We start from the raw sequence: 19,233 nt of genomic DNA on the forward strand, positions 1-19,233 counted from the left end.
CTCAGTGCAGGGCCACTCAGGAAAATCTGCCCTGTTCTGCATCAAGGTGACGCCTCCACTTGGGGTCAATTTGAATCTAGTGATTTCTTTCAGAGAATGTAGTGACAGCAGAGACACGGAATGCAGGCCCTCTTATCTCAGCCTAAACTGTCTCGGGTGAGTGGCAGGTAACAGCTGAGCAAGGCTGAGGGACTGACTGAGATGCGGAACCAAACAATTTTCGTTGTCTGCATCTCCCCTGATGGAGAGGATGACCGTACCCTCTCTACTTTCAGCAAGACACAATTTCATTTACCTGGTCACACAATGAACATTATATATAAGTACCACTATATTGTGAAGTATTCGAACTATACTGGAAAAGCATAAAGCAAATGTCACTTTTATAAAAATCTAGTACAAATAAATAAAGCCAAGAAGAACGACCTCCTTAAATCTTGCCCTCAGTCTATTTAGCTGAGTGAAAGCAACCTCTGGGAAGACTGTTCGGCTGCTCACTGATAAAAATGTCTCCACCACTTGTAAACAGAGAGCTCAGGAATTGTGTATTTAGTGTGTTAACCACGGAGGAGCCACTTGCCTTGAGGCTGTTGCCCAGATATCTCTTGGTGATAATCTCCCCCGTTCAGGGGCTTTGCCTTCTCACAAGAAGCTTAACACTTCTGCTAAAATAAACATTTCAGACTTTTCTCTTAGGTCCTCTTTCCCACACTGAAAGCCAGCTTAATCCCAAGGGCAGGCAGGGGAGTCATTCGAGCTATTTCCGCCATGATTATCTGGTGGCTGGCAGACCACCCTAACAAAGCCTCCACTCCAGCCGAGATAGCCACGTTTTGTTCTCTTTGTCTCTGTCTCTCTTCCCCTTTCTCCCACCTTTCCCCCTCCCTCCCTCCCTCTCTCCCTTCTCTGTCATTCTCTTTCCCTTTCTTTCTTCTCCTTTCCCCTTGTCCTTTCCAAAATTTGGAACTTTTCCCCACTTCATATCATCAAAGATCTATAGCCACGGTTTAATTTTTACTGATTCCAAAGGCAAGTAGATTCCAGGGAAAACAAGAAGAAACCAGAGAACATTCACCATGAGCTAGTGCATTCTGCTTAGGCTTGCAACTGGCCTGAGAGTCCTGTTCTCAGTCAGAGGTTTATTTCCAAAACTTTATTTAGCTACCTTATCTCGACAGCTGTCACCACATATTCTTCTTACTGATGACCTGCCATCGCCTGGCTTGAGCGATGCAGACCCCAGGCCAGGGCCAAGCACTCTGCCTCCAATCCCAGGCAATCCCCAAGAGTCACAGGAGGAAAGCCAGAGCTGTGAGCTTCAAAGTGACTCAGTCGAACCCTCTTTTGAATCAGACCCTACCCATTCATTCTCTAGAGACCACTATTTATCAAACTGGAAATATAAAGAAAACAAAGAAAAATATTCTATTACTTCCTAAGTGAACTATTTTTAGAGTGAGCCAAATACTCGGCTTTCGCTTATGTGTGCTATAACTCAAATTTAAGTGTATAACGTAGTTATATTTAACTGCTGAGCTCGGGCATGGACGACTCAATCTTAAAACAACAAGAACAGCCAAGAGAAGCACATGCAGCTTCAGAAGGATGGCAGCAGGTTGCTTTTGTGGAGCTCACACGTGAACAGGACAAGAGCAGTACTGTCCAACACGGAGCCCTAACCACACGTGACTACTGAGGGCTTAACATCGGGCCAGTCTGAACTGAGACAGGCTGTAAACGCATAAACTAGATTTAAAAAAAAAAAAGAAAAAGAAAAAGACTGCAAAATATCTCATTAATACTTTTCAATATTATATATTGAAATTACAACTTCTAATACATTGCATTAAATAAAACATTAAAATTAATTTCATATGGTGTCTTTTTTTTTTTTACTTTCATAATGTGGCTACAAGACAACTTTAAGTCACATATGCGGCTCACCCTATGTTTCTGTTGGACTGTGTTGGTCTCGAGCCCCATTTATTCCATCGTGCTTGTGGCTGAGCTCAGAGCAATGACACACTAACCCTCACTTAGAAATCCAGTCACCTTAAAGCGCCTCAGCGACATCATTATCCGTCACTGCCAACAGTCACTGTTCTAAGCTCTTTTGACACATTAACCTATTTAATCCTCACACTGACATGCACAAACCCCACGGGACATGAGACTTGTTTTCTGAGTGTCACTGCTGTTGCTTGAATTCTAACTAGAAGGAAACTTCATTAGTTCAGACTCCACTAATTTGTGATCATTTAGATGAAGGTGAACATATACTTTTAAAAATCTCTAATTGAATAAATAATATGAGAACACTTTAGGAAGAAATTCAAACAACTTGGAGGAAAAAAATATGTTCTTTCTAAACGTAGAACAAATTTAACGTTAGCTTTATGTCATGACTACAAATGCTTTTGGCTGTTCATTGCAAGGGCCTCAAAGATGTGAGCTGATGGAAGTGTACTAGGCCCAGGGTTGAGTGCCTCTCCTTGTCATCCATGTCACTAACTTGCTGTGAGACCCTGTGGGGCACTTCGCTCGGCTTCTCTGATCCCACATTCTTCAACTGTAAAAGGCTGATCTGGGGTGAGGTGACACTTTTAGCCTCAAGGTTTCCTGAACTCTACCAAACTAGGTTACGATTGCCATTTGTTCTTGAAAATAGTTAGACTTCACTTTTCGAAGTTCTACAATTCAGACTTTAATTTGCTCAAATAGTTTAATTATCTATCTCTCTACCTCAGCATTCATTTTTTACTCATTCTAGAAAAGCCTAAAGATTCTAAAACTGACAAAAGTGGGCCAGACATGGCAAGCCTCTCCTGAAGTTAGTCTGTGCCCAGCACATTTAGTTTCACTAATCGAAAAGTTTACCCTCCATAAGTTTCTAAATGTTGAATTCAAAGCTGCTAAGTCCAACTTAATAGCTACTCTCCCGTGTCATCATTAAAGTGCTTTAGTTTATTTAAGTATTTTATTGCTAGAACGACCCCTTCTCAGGTCACAGTTTCCTGCTGCATAGAGGAGTAGTTCCTATCTGATGTGTAGCCACCGAGGGTGTTCCAGTGTGCACAGAAGTTCCAGTTGGCACTCAGTAAGTCTTGTCGTCACATCTGAAATCAGTTTGAGAATGTTTTGGAAGAGAAGATTTCAACTTCATTTGGATACCTTTAGAATTGTCACTTACAAGAGAGTTTCCCATCGCAATGGCTGGTTATTATAATTATTGTCATCGTCGTTATCATCATCACCATCATTGACAATAACCACCACTTACTATACTTACTATACTTACTTCAAGCCAGGTTCTGCACTAAATATTTAGCCTGCATTATCTTTGTTTAATCCTCACAGTAACCTTCTGAAGGTGGGCATTATTAATTCCATTTTGCAGATCAAGAAACTGAGTCATAGAGAAGTTAATTTTTGCACAAGATTCCATTGTTAGTTGTGAAACTAAAATCTGAGCCCAAACATGACTCTATAATCCACATTCTGTGTGTGTGTGTGTGTGTGTGTGTGTGTGTGTGTGTGTGTGTGTCTTCTGGAGATAAGACTGGCTTTGAAAGTATTTCTAGACCTAGGCATAGGGTTCCTTCACTGAACTGTGAGTTCCCTGAGGGCAGGAAATGTGTGTCTTTTCATATTTAATTTACCCTGAGGATATAATCCACATTCTTAAACACTATGTTATACTGTATTAGAAATAATCTACAACTTGGTAAGAAACCAAAGGACGTAAATATATATATTTAGAAACTGTGGATATTCAAGTTCTCAGAGAAAGACTTCAATTAGTATTGATGAACCTAATAGTTAACATAATCATCTATTATTTATTAAAACTTTATTTAGTCATAGTGAATGAAATCAGAAAATAGCAAAAGTTCATTCTGGAAAAAAAGTGTTCTGAGAATTATAGATTATACATTCATGCCTTCATCAATACTGACCACTAATGGTATTTAATAAGGCTTCAAAATTCTTTCTTTTAAATGTACAAAAGTCACCCAGATACCTGGCAATGCCTTCACGGAACTGCAATCAGTCAACATGGAAAGTTAATTACTACAGAGAAAAGGAGGTTTAACTGAGGCGGGGAGTTCAGCTGCCAGAAGACAGACCGGTCCAAGAACTTGGAATTGAGGAGGAAGCTGTTCAGACAGGGAGCCAAAGAAGGCCAGCATGGAAACTGGCAGCTGCAATTGGACATTTTACCTAATTTATTTACAAAGAAGTTTATCGCTCTTTATGAAACTATGCATTCTTGTTATGCTAATTCGCAGTTTTACATCTGTTAAAAGAGAATAGAATGTTATCGTATTCCTCACAGGGCTATGAGAGATATAAGATATAATAAAGTACTCCTAGCTCTTCGAAGGAGAAATGATTTAAATTGGACATGTTAAGCATTTTGCTAACACTCCCCTGAGTATGACCTTCTGAGCATGAACGGCCCACACTTAACAAAGATTAACATCGGCCCTCTTAGAAGAAACCAAAGAAAAGATTGCAAACTTAGAAAATAGATATGAAGCAATAGATTATTTGCATTACACAAATAATGCAGTATTCTTGATTTTACGGAAAAATTTACCAAAGAATTCCTTTAAGCAGAGTGGCCTTACTGCACCTGAGTGTGAGAGAATTCAAGGTCACATCTAGTATGTGTTACGCCCAGATCCTTCATAGGAACCCAGGGTATCAGAGAGGGGTCTGTATGTCTCAGGTCCAATCTCTGTCCGAACCAGTCAACTCTCCTGGCAATCATTCCATATTCTCTGTGTATGCAGGTTTGAAGAGTGTTGAGGAATTGAATGCACTGCTCTATGTACTTCGATATGGATTCCGCTGTTCCTATGTGGAAAAAGCATTGAAGTCATATGTTTTTAACATGCAGATATTTCTGGAGAGGTTCTTTCCCCCTGCTACCCATCAGAATTTAAAATAGCAACATGGCGAATGGCAGCAGGTGCTTGCACCACTTGCTTTGAATGGAGTCATTTTTCATTAGAATTAGACTGGCATGAAGAGCTGTCAGTTTCAGAGCCTTCTAATTGTTCCTAATTGTTCTCCTCCCTCTGAAATTGGCAGTGCCCACCTTCGGTGGCGGGGCTGCTTCGGGAGAACTAGAATACGGTGTTCTGAGGCAGCCAGGGAAATGCCAGGAGCTGCCGATGGCTGAGACAATAAGGATGACTCATTCCATCAGAGTTTGAAAAGGATGGCTAGTGTTCTTGATAAAAATTGCTTTCTAGAAGTCTATTTCTTTGAGTCGAATGACTGACGGCATGTTAATAATGGATCTTCTTCGGTATTACTAGACTAGCCTGAATATTAGTTTTCTTTCTGAGTGTCTGTACCTTCCCCACTTAGAATGGGGTTTGGGGACAACACATTTCAAGGAAAGCGTGACAGAAGAAGTTTCATTTCAACTGAGTCTTAATGATGTGGTAGAACTGGGGTAGGCAGGAATGGAAACAGACTTCATCCGAGACGGCCGAGCGAGGGCAAATGCTCAGAAGATGCTCTATAAACCTTGATGGAAGGAGGAAATAAATGAAGGGAAGGAGGGAGGGAAGGAGGAAGTGAGGGAGGGAGGGAGGGAGGGAGGGAGAGAGGGATTGAGGGAGGGAGGAAGGGAGGGAGGAAGATGCAGATAGCATGAGAACAGATGTGCTATAAGGGAAAGAATGTTTGACTTGGAATGAAGAGAAGTGAATTTACAATATTCTGTCCTCTGCTGGTTGTGTGATCTGAAGTAAAATCGTTTAACTTCTGTATGACTCAGTGACTTTATAACTTGAAGATAATAATCTGTCTACTGTTATCTATTTTGAATCTATTATTAAATTTTTACCTATTTTTTAAATATTAATCTTTTTAAATTCTCAAAACCGGAAGGGCTCTGCTTTCAAAACCTCTCAGAACAAATTGAGGGAGCTTCTGTACCTCGTCTGGCATGTGGGAAAATACTGCTACTGTCTAGGGCCCTGCTCCTTGACGTGTGGTCCCCACACAGCAGCACGGCACTGCCTCAGAGCTGGTTTTAAATGCAGATTCTTGGGCCCAGACCTACTGCATCAGAGTCTGCATTTGAACAACATCTCAGCACTTTAAACACACATTAAAATTTTCAAAGCATTACTGTGGAGCTAACCTGCCTGTTGACATAGCGGTGGGTTAGTGAGAACCTTCTAGTTTCTAGGTTTGCCTGAAAGGAAGAGCTGTGAGGATTTGTCTACATCAGAAGAGCTGTAGGGATTTGTCAGGTGTGGCTCATTCAAAACAAATGCCCAATTCTATTCACTGGCTTAGTCACTATCTTAAAGAGTTAAAAGGATTTATGGAATGCCTAATTTATTACTAGAGAATAGCCCTCCCCTCCGTTTAGGAAAATCTGCCTTTGTATCCAGAAAATATTCTGGGGATAGGAAAACATTTTGGAAATTCACAATTGGGAAATAAAGGTGATCCTGCATCCCCACGTCGCGATTAGTCAGTGTTCATGTCGCACAATAAATTCTTTCCAACGTTTTGAGCACATACTATATGCTAAATGGGGAAGGAAGAAACTCTGCCCACAACCTATTCATTCATGTAAAAAAGACAGAAATTAGTATTAAAACACCTGTCTGTCACATCTGGCAGCTGTTTATACACTCATTCCAGAGAGTAGTACACCAAAGACTCAGCAGTCAAGTCCATAGCTCACACACAGGTAAGAGTAGGAAATGCGCCACATCATTAGAATTGTGTCTGAGAAAAGCTGGGCATTAGTCTAGGTGCCGGGCCACAGGGCTGAACCAATCAGGTGAGCCATCGATTGCAGAGCTCGTAGGGGCTGACAGTGACAATGAGCACAGAGGCAAATGGAAAGTTCTGGACGGTGGGAAATATTAGGAAGCAAATAAGTCAGTGCAATGTGATATTGGGGGGCCTTGGGGAAGGGGATCATGCTGTTTCACTGAGGCTCAACTCCGCCAAGATGAAAGATTACTGTGATTCAATTTGGATCACTGTTTCACAATTTGGGTTCCAATTAAAAGTACTGGTTGATTTTCAAAAGAACACAAAAGTCATACTTTACAATAACGCATTCAGATCTGTATTTAGTAGGTAGACTCAACAAGATTGGGGAGGAGGGTATGCGTTCAGTTTGGACATGGTTAGCATGAGAGCTAACACGGGCAGTTGCACATACGGTTCTAAAGCTCAGATGAGAATTCTGGAATGGTCATGAATTAGGAGTCCACAGGTGTAAAAAAGGAATGCAAGCCATTGGAACGGAGGACAGCTCCAGAGTGAGTCTGCAAAGTGGTAGGCGGTGCGCCCGATGTGGTGACCTGAAGCCAAGGAGCTAGAGTGAGAGTTTTAGGAAAGATGGAGTGGCCATCAGGCTTGACCTTTCCCCCAACAAGCACCTCCTCCAAGTTCCCTGCCTTGGGAAACAGGATTGCTCTGCATCCAGTGACACATGCCAGCAACCTCCAGCCTTTCCTGAAACCTCTTGTCTTTATGCCCCATAACCACTTGATCGCCAGGTCTTATTGATTCTACTCACTGAATATCTCTGAGTCTCTCTTCTCTCTCCCTTCATTCTCACCGCCCAGTCCCGCGACCGTGATCTCTTGCCTGCACTACTGCAGCTTCCTCAGATGGTCTCCCTGCTCTTACTCTCCCCTACTCCACGTCATTCTTCTCGTTAAAAGACAGAATGAGAGCTTTTTAATAAACTCATATATTCGTATGAGGCAAGGGGGGCTGCATTGCCAATTCTTCCTTTGCTTTGGCTTTGCCTTCTATGCCCTGCACCCACTGTGTCTGGCCACCTTCTGGGTGGAGGGCTCCAAGGACATGAAAGACTCGATACTGGCCCTATGCATAAATCAAGGCGAAGAAGAGAGAAACGGCCAATGGAAGCCTGACTACTAACCAGAAAGTCAAGGCGTTTCCCTTCGAGCCACCAGACCTAATCATTGCCTGCTCCTCTGTCAGGGGATTTTCATCATTCAGGAGGAACTTCCATTGGGAAAAAAAATCAAAACTCTAACAAAATGGACATTCTCATGCACAACATTTATCATTCTTTAGCGCTTTGCACTGCACTCTCTGGCACTGCCGTCATGTGACTGACTGTGATCCCCTGGGGTGGCATCTACTTTATATGCGAGGAAGCCAAGACTCCAGGAAGTTACATGGCTTGCCCAAGGTCACGTAACTAAAAAAAAAAAAAATCAGTAGAAGAAAGTGACTAGAACCCACATCTAGTAAGGCTAGGAAAAAAAGACAAATAGAGAGAAAAAGAAAGTGTAGCCACCACCTCAAAGTCACACGGTGGAAGCAAGCAAGCAAGCAAGCAAGCATTAAGATGGGGCGACAGGCACATGGCACCCCAGGGGCCCATCCTGAAGAGCAGTGGAGCAAAGCGGAGCCGAGCTTACTGTGTTGATCACCCTCGTAACAGGAACACAGGCGGCACGTCCCAAGCGGGACTGTGAAGAGAGACGCTGGGAGCCCAGCAATGCTCATTTATGGCCTTGACAAAAAACTCAAACAGCACAGTTTGGACACATTAAGCCCAAGTGATACCTACAACGAGGTTTGCCTGAACCTTTTTAGAGGAATCGTAATTCTGTATGCACACCATTTTTAAGAATGACATTGCAAAGAGATTTTTTAAATCACATGTTACGTCAAATATTTGTTTTCATCTTTACGATCACTAAAACTTAGAAGAGAGAGTCATTGCTGGCTAGCTGTCGGACACACAGCTTTATTGGAATCGAGCAAAATGTTTGCTTACCAAGAGCAATATGTTCACAAGAAAGAAATGTCCTTTGTTTTTCTTGCCTGACCACAGCTCCCTTTCCAAGTCATTGCATCTGACCGTGGTGCTTCGGCAAACAGGAATCTGTCTCAGAACATACACTGTGAGTAATCAGTCTGCGTTGGAAACTGTACCCAGGCAGTTCGCCCACATCTGTTCCTTTCCCTCTAATTCAGCCCTGCTTCTGCTTTGCCAGGAACTCGGAACTCTTCATCTCACAATTTGTCATGTCGTTCTTTAGCCCCATTCAATTTCTTACTGAGCGAATTCATTGTATAGCTTTCCTTTCACCCCAAAGCTGCATGGCTGTATAGGATGTGCTTGTAAGACGGCCCCTTCATTTCTGCCACAGAAGAGAAAACCAAATAAAACAGGATATCTGACTCAGCTAGACACACGAGTAACGATGAAGCTAAGCTATTTGTCTTCGTTCTTTAAGAAAAGTTAACAAATTTCTGTCAGCAGCCACGAAATACACCAGTATCCAATAAGCTACATAAAATATCGGGCATTTATGACTTACCCAATAGGTCTTTGCTTCTAGAAGCAAGAACATCTCAAGCATTACCTGCCTGAGTAGAAAAGATGTCCCAAAACTGAGAAGTTCACTTCTGTTTGAGTTAGAAACCAGCTGTGAGACAAATTAAGGGCCAGCAGAGACTGTGGGTCATTTGTTAAGAAATGATGCATTATGTAATTTTATTGAACGTAACATCCACGAGGAACATCTGTTCCTGGGCTACATAGTAAAACGGACCCTTTTTGGCCCGACAGCTTAGAAGACAAGGGTCCTCCTGTTCCCACACTGCCACCTCTCATCTTTTTGTATGGATTGTATTTCATGATGATGTATTACTTCTGCCGGAAATGAGTCGTCATCCAACAAACGCTTACATTCATCCTATACAAAAGAGGGTTATAAGGAGAAAGATCACCAAGGTCATGGCCAATTCTACTGACAGCTGAAAACAGTTAAACTGACTTTTACCACCCAGGCTGGGGCCAAGAGGGAACAAAATGAACTAAAATTTCCTTTTGGATTAGAAATCTGAGCTCATCCAGGCATTTCCCCCTTTCTCCTCCCCCACCTCCCTAAAAAGTCAGATGAGTCACAATGTCTTTATGAAATCTCATTTCTTCCGTGTGGGATCCAGGAGAGGTATTTAAGGAATATAAGGATGAAGTCATTTGTCAAAAGGATCCTTGTTGAAAGAAGTCCTACTACAATACAGCTGGCAAGACCCCAAAGTATCAGCCCCTCAAATCACCCACGATATAGTACAGACTAAGGTGGGTCTGATGTGACAGTTGAGGCCACTCTCCATTGGAGCAAGTGGAGATGTCTCTCAAGACTTTTAGGCCTCCTCCTGTATAAATAATGCTCTGGATCCCTGATAACTGCTATAAATTTAATAAATAACCAAAAACAGGAATTATTGCATATAGTCAGCCCAGCTTTGTCTATGATTAGACTACAGCAAAAACTACTTCCTGGAGATTACGAAAATCGACCATGCGGACTACATGAATGGTGTTATCATGTAGCTTAAAAACAAAAACAAAAACAAAAACAAACAAAAACAAACAAACAAACAAACAAAAACCTGGGAACCAACGTCTTTTAATGTAAATACATGTCAAAGCAGCAGAATCACTGCTGTGTCGTGTCAACTTAGAAAGTCAGCACAGAACGCATAACCAGAATGTGATGTTTGCGCATCTCCGCATGCGTAGGAGACACTGTCACCTTCTACACTGAGGTGCTTTGCCTACACTGGTCTTTTGACTCCACGAAGGACAGGGGCCTGTGATCTCGGCATGGAGGAGGCGCTCTCTACATATTTGTTTAATGGACGGGGCCAGAACGGGCGTGACCATCGCTCCCTGCCGGGACTCTGCACAGTGAACATCTCTCCGCATACCTGCAAAGGTGCTCTGGCTCTGCTCTTCCTCAGAGTGACTGCATGTGGCCTGAGTGGCCTGTGTGGCTGGGCTGTGTCATGGGCTAGGTGTAGTGAGCACGCCATTTGGCCCACATGCTGCATGAAGGAAGAAAAATGTGCTTTTCCGTGGTGATTTCCGGGCTCCTAGAAGGTGCTATGGCTCTACTGTTATTGGGCTGGGGGTGCCTTTTTTAGGGCTGAGTCTATGTTTATTTGGAAATTAACGAGAGCAATGACAGGACCTGAAGACTGCTGCGAACCGTGACGAGTCAGGACTATAGGTGATGTCCAGTCCCTGGAAGTTTTGACACTGCCCCAGAGGACAGACCCAGGTCGTCTGGTTCTGAATAAGGAGGTGCTTCCTAGAGCCACGCGACAGGGAACGTGCTGCCCCGCGAGCCGCCTGCCCGCCTCTGCCTAGCGCACGCTGCCTCTGGCCGACGGCCGGGGATGCACAGCAGACAACCACATCAGGTGGGAAACTGGACAAGATGACCTCTAAGGTCTCCTCCAATTCTGTTTTCAAATTTCTCATGTCTCTACAGATTCTGAGGGGTCGAAAAAGATGCTGTGAATTGTGGCTGTTCTGTCCCAGAAATTTTCTCAGACACTGCAGATGCCGTCAGCGAGGCCTCTGGCGGCAGGCATGGTCCAACGGCAGGGCACGCCTTCCCCGTCACCGCCGGCACCAGTGTCCTCACTGCCCGTCCCCCTGCCCGAAGTCCCCAAGCAAAGGCTCACAGATGCTGCCACCAAAGGCAGCGGGAGTGGGTAGGACGCCTTGGCGGCCTTGGTGGGGTTATGAGATACGCACGCCATTGCTGGCTTCTTGGACATAGTCTTGGGTTTTGACTTGGATGTCGTATCGTTCTCCAAAGCCCAGGTCCACTCCACCTTCCTCCGTGCAGCCTCTCTACGGGCCCTCCTGATCAAAACCCGAGAATGCTTCCTCAGAACACCGAGAAGCCTCTTCCACCTCCTTAATAGTACTGCTCCCATTCTTAAGGGCCTGTCTTAGCTCCCCTACGAGGATCCCATAAGGTAGGGTCCATGAGAGCCTTGGGAAAGCCAGGAAGAATGAACTCTTTCCATCTAGGGGCTGACGGTTGGGTCGAAGCAATTGGGTAAGTGCACCAAGGATGGGTTTGGGAGGTAGTAGCTTTCATTCGAGGTTAGTTCATTCATTCACACATGGCGAGCATGCACAGTGTATCTGCTGTGTGTTAGACACCGAATTGGATTCCATGATCCTTATAAAACCCAGACCTTAGTATGTCATTTTTCTGTTTAACTATGTCTGGTGGAGAAATACAAATGAATACAAAAAATATAGAGTTGTCCCACCAATCGGATCATGATTAAAATTAAAGTCAGATAAAGTCAAGTACTTTCAAGGGCTTGGGGAAGTGGAGTCTCACACACTCCTGGTGGGAGCATCAATTCGTATGGTCACTTTGGAGGGCCTTGAGGCACTGTGGGCTGAAATTAAAAACGAACACACCCTCCGCTCTAGCTACTACTGGCTCCGAGTTACCCCCCAGAATTCTTGTGACAATGAGGAGGTATATCAAAGACATTCATTGAGCTTTGCTTGGAATAGAGAAGAAAATTCAAAAAAATAAAAATAAAAAACTTTAAATGCCCATCAAAAGGAAACGGCTAAACTGTGATATATCCATGTTCTAGAACACTATGAAGCATTAAAAACATGAGCTCTGTCTAGATATACTAACGTGAACAGATGTTACATAAAAACCTGTTATGGGATGAATCGTGTCTGCCCAAAATTTGTATGCTAACGTTCTAAGCCCTCAGATCTCTCAGACTGTCTCTATATTTGGATATAGAGTCTTTAAACAAGTAATTAAGGTCAAATGAGATGGGCCCTAATCCAATATGACTGGTGTCCTTATAAAAAGAGGAGATAAGGACAGAGATAGACACACACAGAGGGAAGTCCATGTAAGGTCACGGGGAGCAGACAGTCCCCGGAAGACACTGGAGAGAGGAGGGAGGTCTCAGAAGACACTAACTCCGCTATCACATTGATCTTAGACTTCTAGCCTCTAGAACTGTGAGAAAATAAATTTCCATTGTTTAAGACACCCAGTCTATGGTACTTTGTTACAGCAGCCCTAGCAAACTCATATACCACCTTAGACATTTTCTACAGGTGTGTATAGACATACGTAACGTATAGACGACTGAGTGGAAGCATCCACCCGTGCCTGACAACAGCGGTTACCTTTGGGTAGGGATTGGAGTTGAGCATAAAATAAGGTTTTGCTTTTTACAATGAGGAAGCGCTTGTATATTATTTGGATATCCATTTTTTAAAAAACCCTCTTCCACGGCACTTCATTGAATACAGTACGCAGTGTGCTTCGCCACCTGGGCTCGGCAATCTCTGGGACTTTATAAAACGTCTGCTGTCATCCTCCAACCCCTGCACACCTATCTGCCCCCCTCGAATGCCCCACCTCTCTAACGCCTCCATGCCTCAGGTGCCCCCTCTGCCCAGAATGCCTTTTCCTGTTCTTTAAGCCTGGGCTGCTGATTTTCATCTTTCAGAGCCCAGCTCAAATGTCACCCGCCTCATAAATACGCTGCTGGAAGTCTTCCTCAGCTGGTTTTCCCCAGGCCCCCTTCTCTGTTCTTTTGATGTCTTATTCATATCTCTATTCACAGAGACCGATCAGTGCCCACAGCCAAGTAAATGCTCAATAAATGGTTCCAAGTTCAAGGATGGCAAGGATTTTTTTTTACCGGGTTGCTTTTCCATCCAGCACACCTCAAAGGTCCAACATCTCACGCCGCGTGTATTAACGGACTCCCTAGAGACCAGGACTGCAATCACGCATGAGCGCAGTCCTAGCTTTTAACTGTTTCTTCGACACAAAGGGACAACTAAATTTCTGGGCTAGCCAGGCCCCGTTGCTTTCAATTCTAGTGAAATAAATTGAGAATGTATTGCAATTTATTTATTTTTTTTCAAATTCTTTGCCCATAAAGGTCTTCAATTACTTAACCCACAATAGGCCCAAATCAAAAATGCTACTGAGCTCTGACTGAAAGTCTGGATAAGCCAGTCCTTACCTCTTCATTGGCTTGGGCGAGCATTCCCTCTCCAGATTGGAGGACGTGTGTTTCACGTGCATTGCGTTGTAGGAAGTATGAGTATAGTCATTTTCGTCGCTGTAGTCAGGACCGAGCAACGTCCGGGCCCAAGTGCCCATGTCATAAGGAGGAAGGGTTCCTCCAAATTCAGAGGGCAAAAATTCAGGGTGTATGAGCTGGTGAAGGCTGTTTAGATTGTTTCCATGCAGGAAGATCTAGGGGGAAAAAAGATAATTAGCAATAAAAAAATCCAAAACATATGACTGAGTATTTAATCTAATACACAATTTAGCGATGACAAATTGGATGCACTGCTGGTGATCATGGTGTTTAAGGAGGCATTCAATTTCATGTCTGTGGTTTTGTCTTTATGAAATGTTAATTTATTGCTCAGAAAAGGGGTTGAATTAATAGTCCTTAAAAATGAAGTTTATGAACAAATTGACTATTATTTGGCCATGGCCCAAATTTACACATACAGTCTTCTCTTAATTATCCCTCCTGATGGAGCAGTGATGGGGACCAATCCAACCCCCAGTCACGCTTCACACGCACCTCTGCATTGTTCTGCTCTCCTCCTGGAGCACCCTCTGCCCGCTGTGCCCCCTTCGCTCCCCCGTTACTCCTAGGCCTATACCAAGTGACAGCTTCTTCCTAAATCTGTCCCAGTAACACCTGTCCACTCTGGTTCTCCACCCCTCTTTTCCCAATTAACTCTTTATTAATTACTGACTTCTATTTTTTTTTTCTGATACATCCATTTATGTTTTGCTAAACAACAGAAATAGAAGAATACACAGAGAAAGGGCTGGCGATTTCTTACTCTTCTAATATGCTCCGAGCTCCCAGGGTGATGTGAGCACAAGGTAAAAGCTCCATTAATTATTAGTCAATTAAATTGAAAACTGTGGCCTGGGAATTTATGGTGGAATATTTTCGCAGACATTTCCCATTCACGTCTGGATTGAGGGCTTATAGCCAAACAAGTCTGCACCTTCTAAACACATATGGAAGGTGATGAAAACCGGGCAAGTAGAAAACATTTCCAAATTATATTTTCAAACAAATTATTTTCAAACAAATGCACAAAGTGGATAAGCCACAAGTCGGTGATTACCGCAGCCTGCAATTTAGGGATTGGCTCCTTGACACTTATTTAAAACGCATCTACGTAATGACATCAGAGAAGTGTCCACACTTCTTCATGTTATAGGCTTAATACCCATAAGTTACAACCAAGTGTGGAACCATCGATCACACACACACGTGTACACACACACACCCCAGTTAACCATGATGAAATGCACATGTGACTTTTAAAACACAGAAAGAGTATGATAATATACCATATAAGTATTAGATTATGCTATATACTATGTTATGATATACCATATAGGTATTTAATAAACACTTGCTACCTTGGTCTATTATATTGATTTTAACTTTTGATGTCATGGCATCTTTATACCTTCATGTAAAGATGAAGCTAAGTTCTAAAAGTCTTCAAAAGAATACTATAGCACTTTAGAAAACAATGTACATTTTCTGACATTGAACTGGGTATGACCAAATTTTAATAAAAATTACTTTTCTTAAAGAAATTCACATATTCTGGCTTTTGCAAAACGCCTCAGAGGAGGAACTGTAGTATTTGAAAAGTAGAAAAGCTAGAGCTAAATACAGGCCCAGAGTTAAGAGCAAACATTTGTATCCTTGTACCCAACGTGTTTAAGGGACAGGAACGCTGTGGGACTGGCCATCTCCAGGGGGTTCTGTGGGGTGGAGGAAGTCCGCAGGTAAGAGGCGGGACTCTCCACATGCCAGATCCTGTTCTGCACTCAGAGCTCCAGGAACTCCTATGGCACAGCACCAAGCGTTGGTTGCTTGGTGAGAGGAATTCCCACTGGCTCCTTCCTGGGTAGAAGATGAAGGCGGTGGAAAACTTGATGCTATACTGGGAACAATCCTGGGTACAGCTCTGTCCGTAGCACTGTCCTGCATCCCAGACAGATTGCAGAATGTCCCAGAATGTCTCTGCCTCCTAGTTTCACATTTGTTTAGGGATGGAGAATTATCCTCCCGCGCTCTATTGCCATGTTTGTTAAGGACAAGGAAGCATCTGAGTCTAGGAGTTAAGAAGTCTGCAGAGTGTGCATGTGTATGTATGGGGGGGGATCCCTCACCTCATCCTTCTCCCTTGACTACTATATATAAGAAGCTGTAAGAATGACCCTGGCCAGTTCCCTTGAGAGGTAGTGCTCCCCACCCAGATGTAGGTGAAATCACAAAGCTTGGAAGAAATGGAAGCTAAATGGTAAAGAGAAATAAAAGGCACTGAGTCGCTCTACTACTGCATGAGTGGCATTCTCCTGGCCACATTCATACGCTGTCTCATTAAATTATCCCAACAACGCTTTGATGTGCACGTTAGTTTCCCTATTTTATAAATGAGGAAAATGAGATTCAGAGAAGTTAGGGAATGTTCACTTATTCAGCTAATCAGAATGCCATGAAAAAGGACAGCTCTGATGGAGGGTACCGGCTACCCAAATGTCGTCGGCTGATGTAATTAAGATTTTAAAAGCCTTCTTCATTATTATTTCCAACAAAGAATGTTTCCCCCATAGAGCTGGCAGCTATGACCTAAAAGCCTCAGGGGGAAAACAAAATACAAATATTCTTCATCGCAGTAATACACTTGCAGGACAAAATGCTAGCTATTAAAATATGCCATGAACAGGAAGCTGCTTGACCCCGTATCTCCCAGAAGCACATTCGGTAACATGGGCATCTGGTATTTGCATGCCTTCAAAGTTTCCTTTGGTTTGTCACTGGGACTGAAAATAACCCAGTTCTACTAAATTATTGATTAAATTCAGGCCATTTGCAAACTCCAGCTGAGGCTCAAATGCTCAGGAATTACAGAAAAGGCGGGGTGGGGGGGGCAGAAAAATAAAGAGAGAGGGAGAGAGGGGGAGATTGAGAGGAGGAGCACCATCCGTGTCCCCCAGCCCAGCCCACCCCACATTCCCCCCACTGGGCGTTTCTTTTCATTACCCGCTTCCTGGTCTTGTCTTTGAGGAACGGCTTGATGAGCGTGTACAGCGCGTGAATGTACCAGGGCTGGTTGACGAAGTGGACTCCTCCGAAGCGAGCCGGAAAGCTGTCCTGGGGCGGGAAGAGAAACACACACAGGGATGAGCACGCTTTCCAGGTGGGCCCAGGCCGCAGGTCCGGGGAGGACCCGTCCCTTCGCTCGGAAGCACTAGCTCATGGCGGGAAGGACAGGAAACACGCTGGCTTCCTAGCTGGTGAGGTTCCTCTAGTCCCCTCGCTTCTCCCCTCCCCTTTGACTCCACAGCTTAAAGATGACAGTGCAGAGGTGCCAGGCCCGTCTTTATGTGACCCCCACGTGGCACAGGAGCGTGACCAGCCGGGACCGCGAGGGAGCCGGGATCCCTCCTGGTGCTAGGGTACCACGGCTGCAGTTCTCACGAGCCCCGAGCACAAGTCGCCCTCTTAAGTCACACTCTGCCCTCCGCTCCAGCCCTCCGCACGGATTATCATGGCAATGGCTGTACTTGCCTGGGTGAGTGAGGGCGCTGTGAGAAGAGCTTGGAAAAGAATTTCAAAGGATTTTAAGAGAAGGGGCTCCCTGGAATTTACTGACAACGTTTACCTGCAACTTTCCCATAGATTATAGAACTAGGTGCTGACTTCATCCTGGGACCCATACGCAATAGGTCCCAAGGAAAGGACACCTGTTGATTGATGGGCAAGTTGATTCTCCTAATTGGAGTCTGCCTTCTTGGCAGATCAACACGTTTTTAAAAAATACATCAGGAAGTAAGATCACTTTTTAAATGGTTCCAATTTTAGAATTTAGATCAGGGCATAAGCTTGTGGTTTAGAAGCTGAGACAGCTGCTCTCGGTGCTAATTAGATTCACAGAATAAGAGACCTGGATCCTAAAGTCTGAGCTAGTCCCACAGCACCAGGTCCTGAGATCCATCCAGATGAAGGGCTTTCCCAGCTTGCATTGCGTTTGTCCTGGTTAATGGAATTTAAAAAGAAGGAACATCTAATGCAATTTGAATTTCCAAGTGTGCTGGCAATCTATTTCATTGCAACAAACATCTTCATAAAATGTTAGTGAGATGAGATGAAGAGATGAGATGAAAGCAGAAGGAGCCCGGCTGTCTGAGCTTGTAGTTCAGGCCTCTCGCTGCTCCCTGCAGGTGGATGAGAGGCCTGGCCTGCGCCATGATTGGTTAGCTGCCTCCTGCAGGTGTGGGGAAGGCCTGGCCTGCACCATGCTGGTTACTTGGAAAGAGGGTTTTTAACTTTTTTCAGAACCCTCTGCCTCTCCTGGATCTCTCAACATCTTCCACACTGAGACTTAGTTTCCAATAAGTACTTAGTTTCCAATAACGAATTGTGCTTAAGGGTTGACATTTAACAAACGGAAAAGTAACTTTTCCTCTATCTAGATATTTTACAGAGTACAAAGGAATTAAATTTTTACGAGGCTAAATTAGACATGTTTAATAAAAGGTCTTTGTCTGGCTGGGTATGTATTTTTGTTTTGTTTATTCTGTGTCTAAAAAATCAATGAAACCACAAAGTAAGGGTGGAGAGACCATTTATACTAATTCGTACACTTGTCATAATCTCTCACTATTCCAAATCTGAATTGAGAAATGAAAAAGTTATTACTAAAGTAGTTTTTTCACTTTTACGTACAATTCGAGATCTAAAAATTCTTTGGTTCATTAAAAAAAAGAAAGAAAGAAAGAAAGAAAGAAAGAAAGAAAGAAAGAAAGAAAGAAAGAAAGAAAGAAAGAGAAAGAAAGCCCTCTCCCCAAAATAAGTTTTAAGCACTAGCCTCTCTTTTTGGAACTTGTTATTCAGAAGTCTAATTCATTATGCCACACACTAAACATGAGTTCTGAGGGGCTATGGAAGAAGAGCAAGAGGAAAGAGTTTATCTGCAAAACAGAGCTTTACTACCTGGTTTAATAGGACCAATAAAAAGGTTTTATTTCTATTGAGAGTCGATTATGTTACACATTTCTAGGTTAGTAAAGGGGAAGAAACTCTGTAAATAATTCTCTATAGGCAATAGGCAAACTCTGAAAGAAAATATTAACCTTTTGAAAATATCTAGAGACTCCGAATTTTAGTCTATTGGAAACTCAACCATTGAAGGCATCAAAATTGTTTTCTATTAGTGTCAGAGGAAATTGAAAGACAAAATATGGGGCTGAGACTCTGTCAGTTCTCTCTAGGTTGGCCTGGATTTGAGTCTGCCAGCCTGAAGTCCCAACGAGCTTTTATCGA

General features: G+C 43.4%; 1 protein-coding gene across 3 annotated transcripts in view; it reads right to left on the reverse strand.

Annotated features, from left to right (window-relative positions):
• CLVS1 (clavesin 1) overlaps positions 1–19,233 on the reverse strand; it is a 124,504-nt gene that overhangs the window by 4,147 nt on the left and 101,124 nt on the right. For all 3 annotated transcript variants that reach the window (XM_016162540.2, XM_036232833.1, XM_016162539.2), the window contains 2 exons: positions 16,951–17,061; positions 13,873–14,108 (listed from right to left, as the gene is read on the reverse strand). In XM_016162540.2, coding sequence (XP_016018026.2) covers positions 13,873–14,108; positions 16,951–17,061 — 347 coding nt within the window. The remainder of the gene's footprint in view (positions 1–13,872; positions 14,109–16,950; positions 17,062–19,233) is intronic.

This window comes from Rousettus aegyptiacus, unplaced genomic scaffold (genome assembly GCF_014176215.1).
Source record: "Rousettus aegyptiacus isolate mRouAeg1 unplaced genomic scaffold, mRouAeg1.p scaffold_m13_p_15, whole genome shotgun sequence".
Classification (NCBI taxonomy): Eukaryota; Metazoa; Chordata; class Mammalia; order Chiroptera; family Pteropodidae; genus Rousettus; species Rousettus aegyptiacus.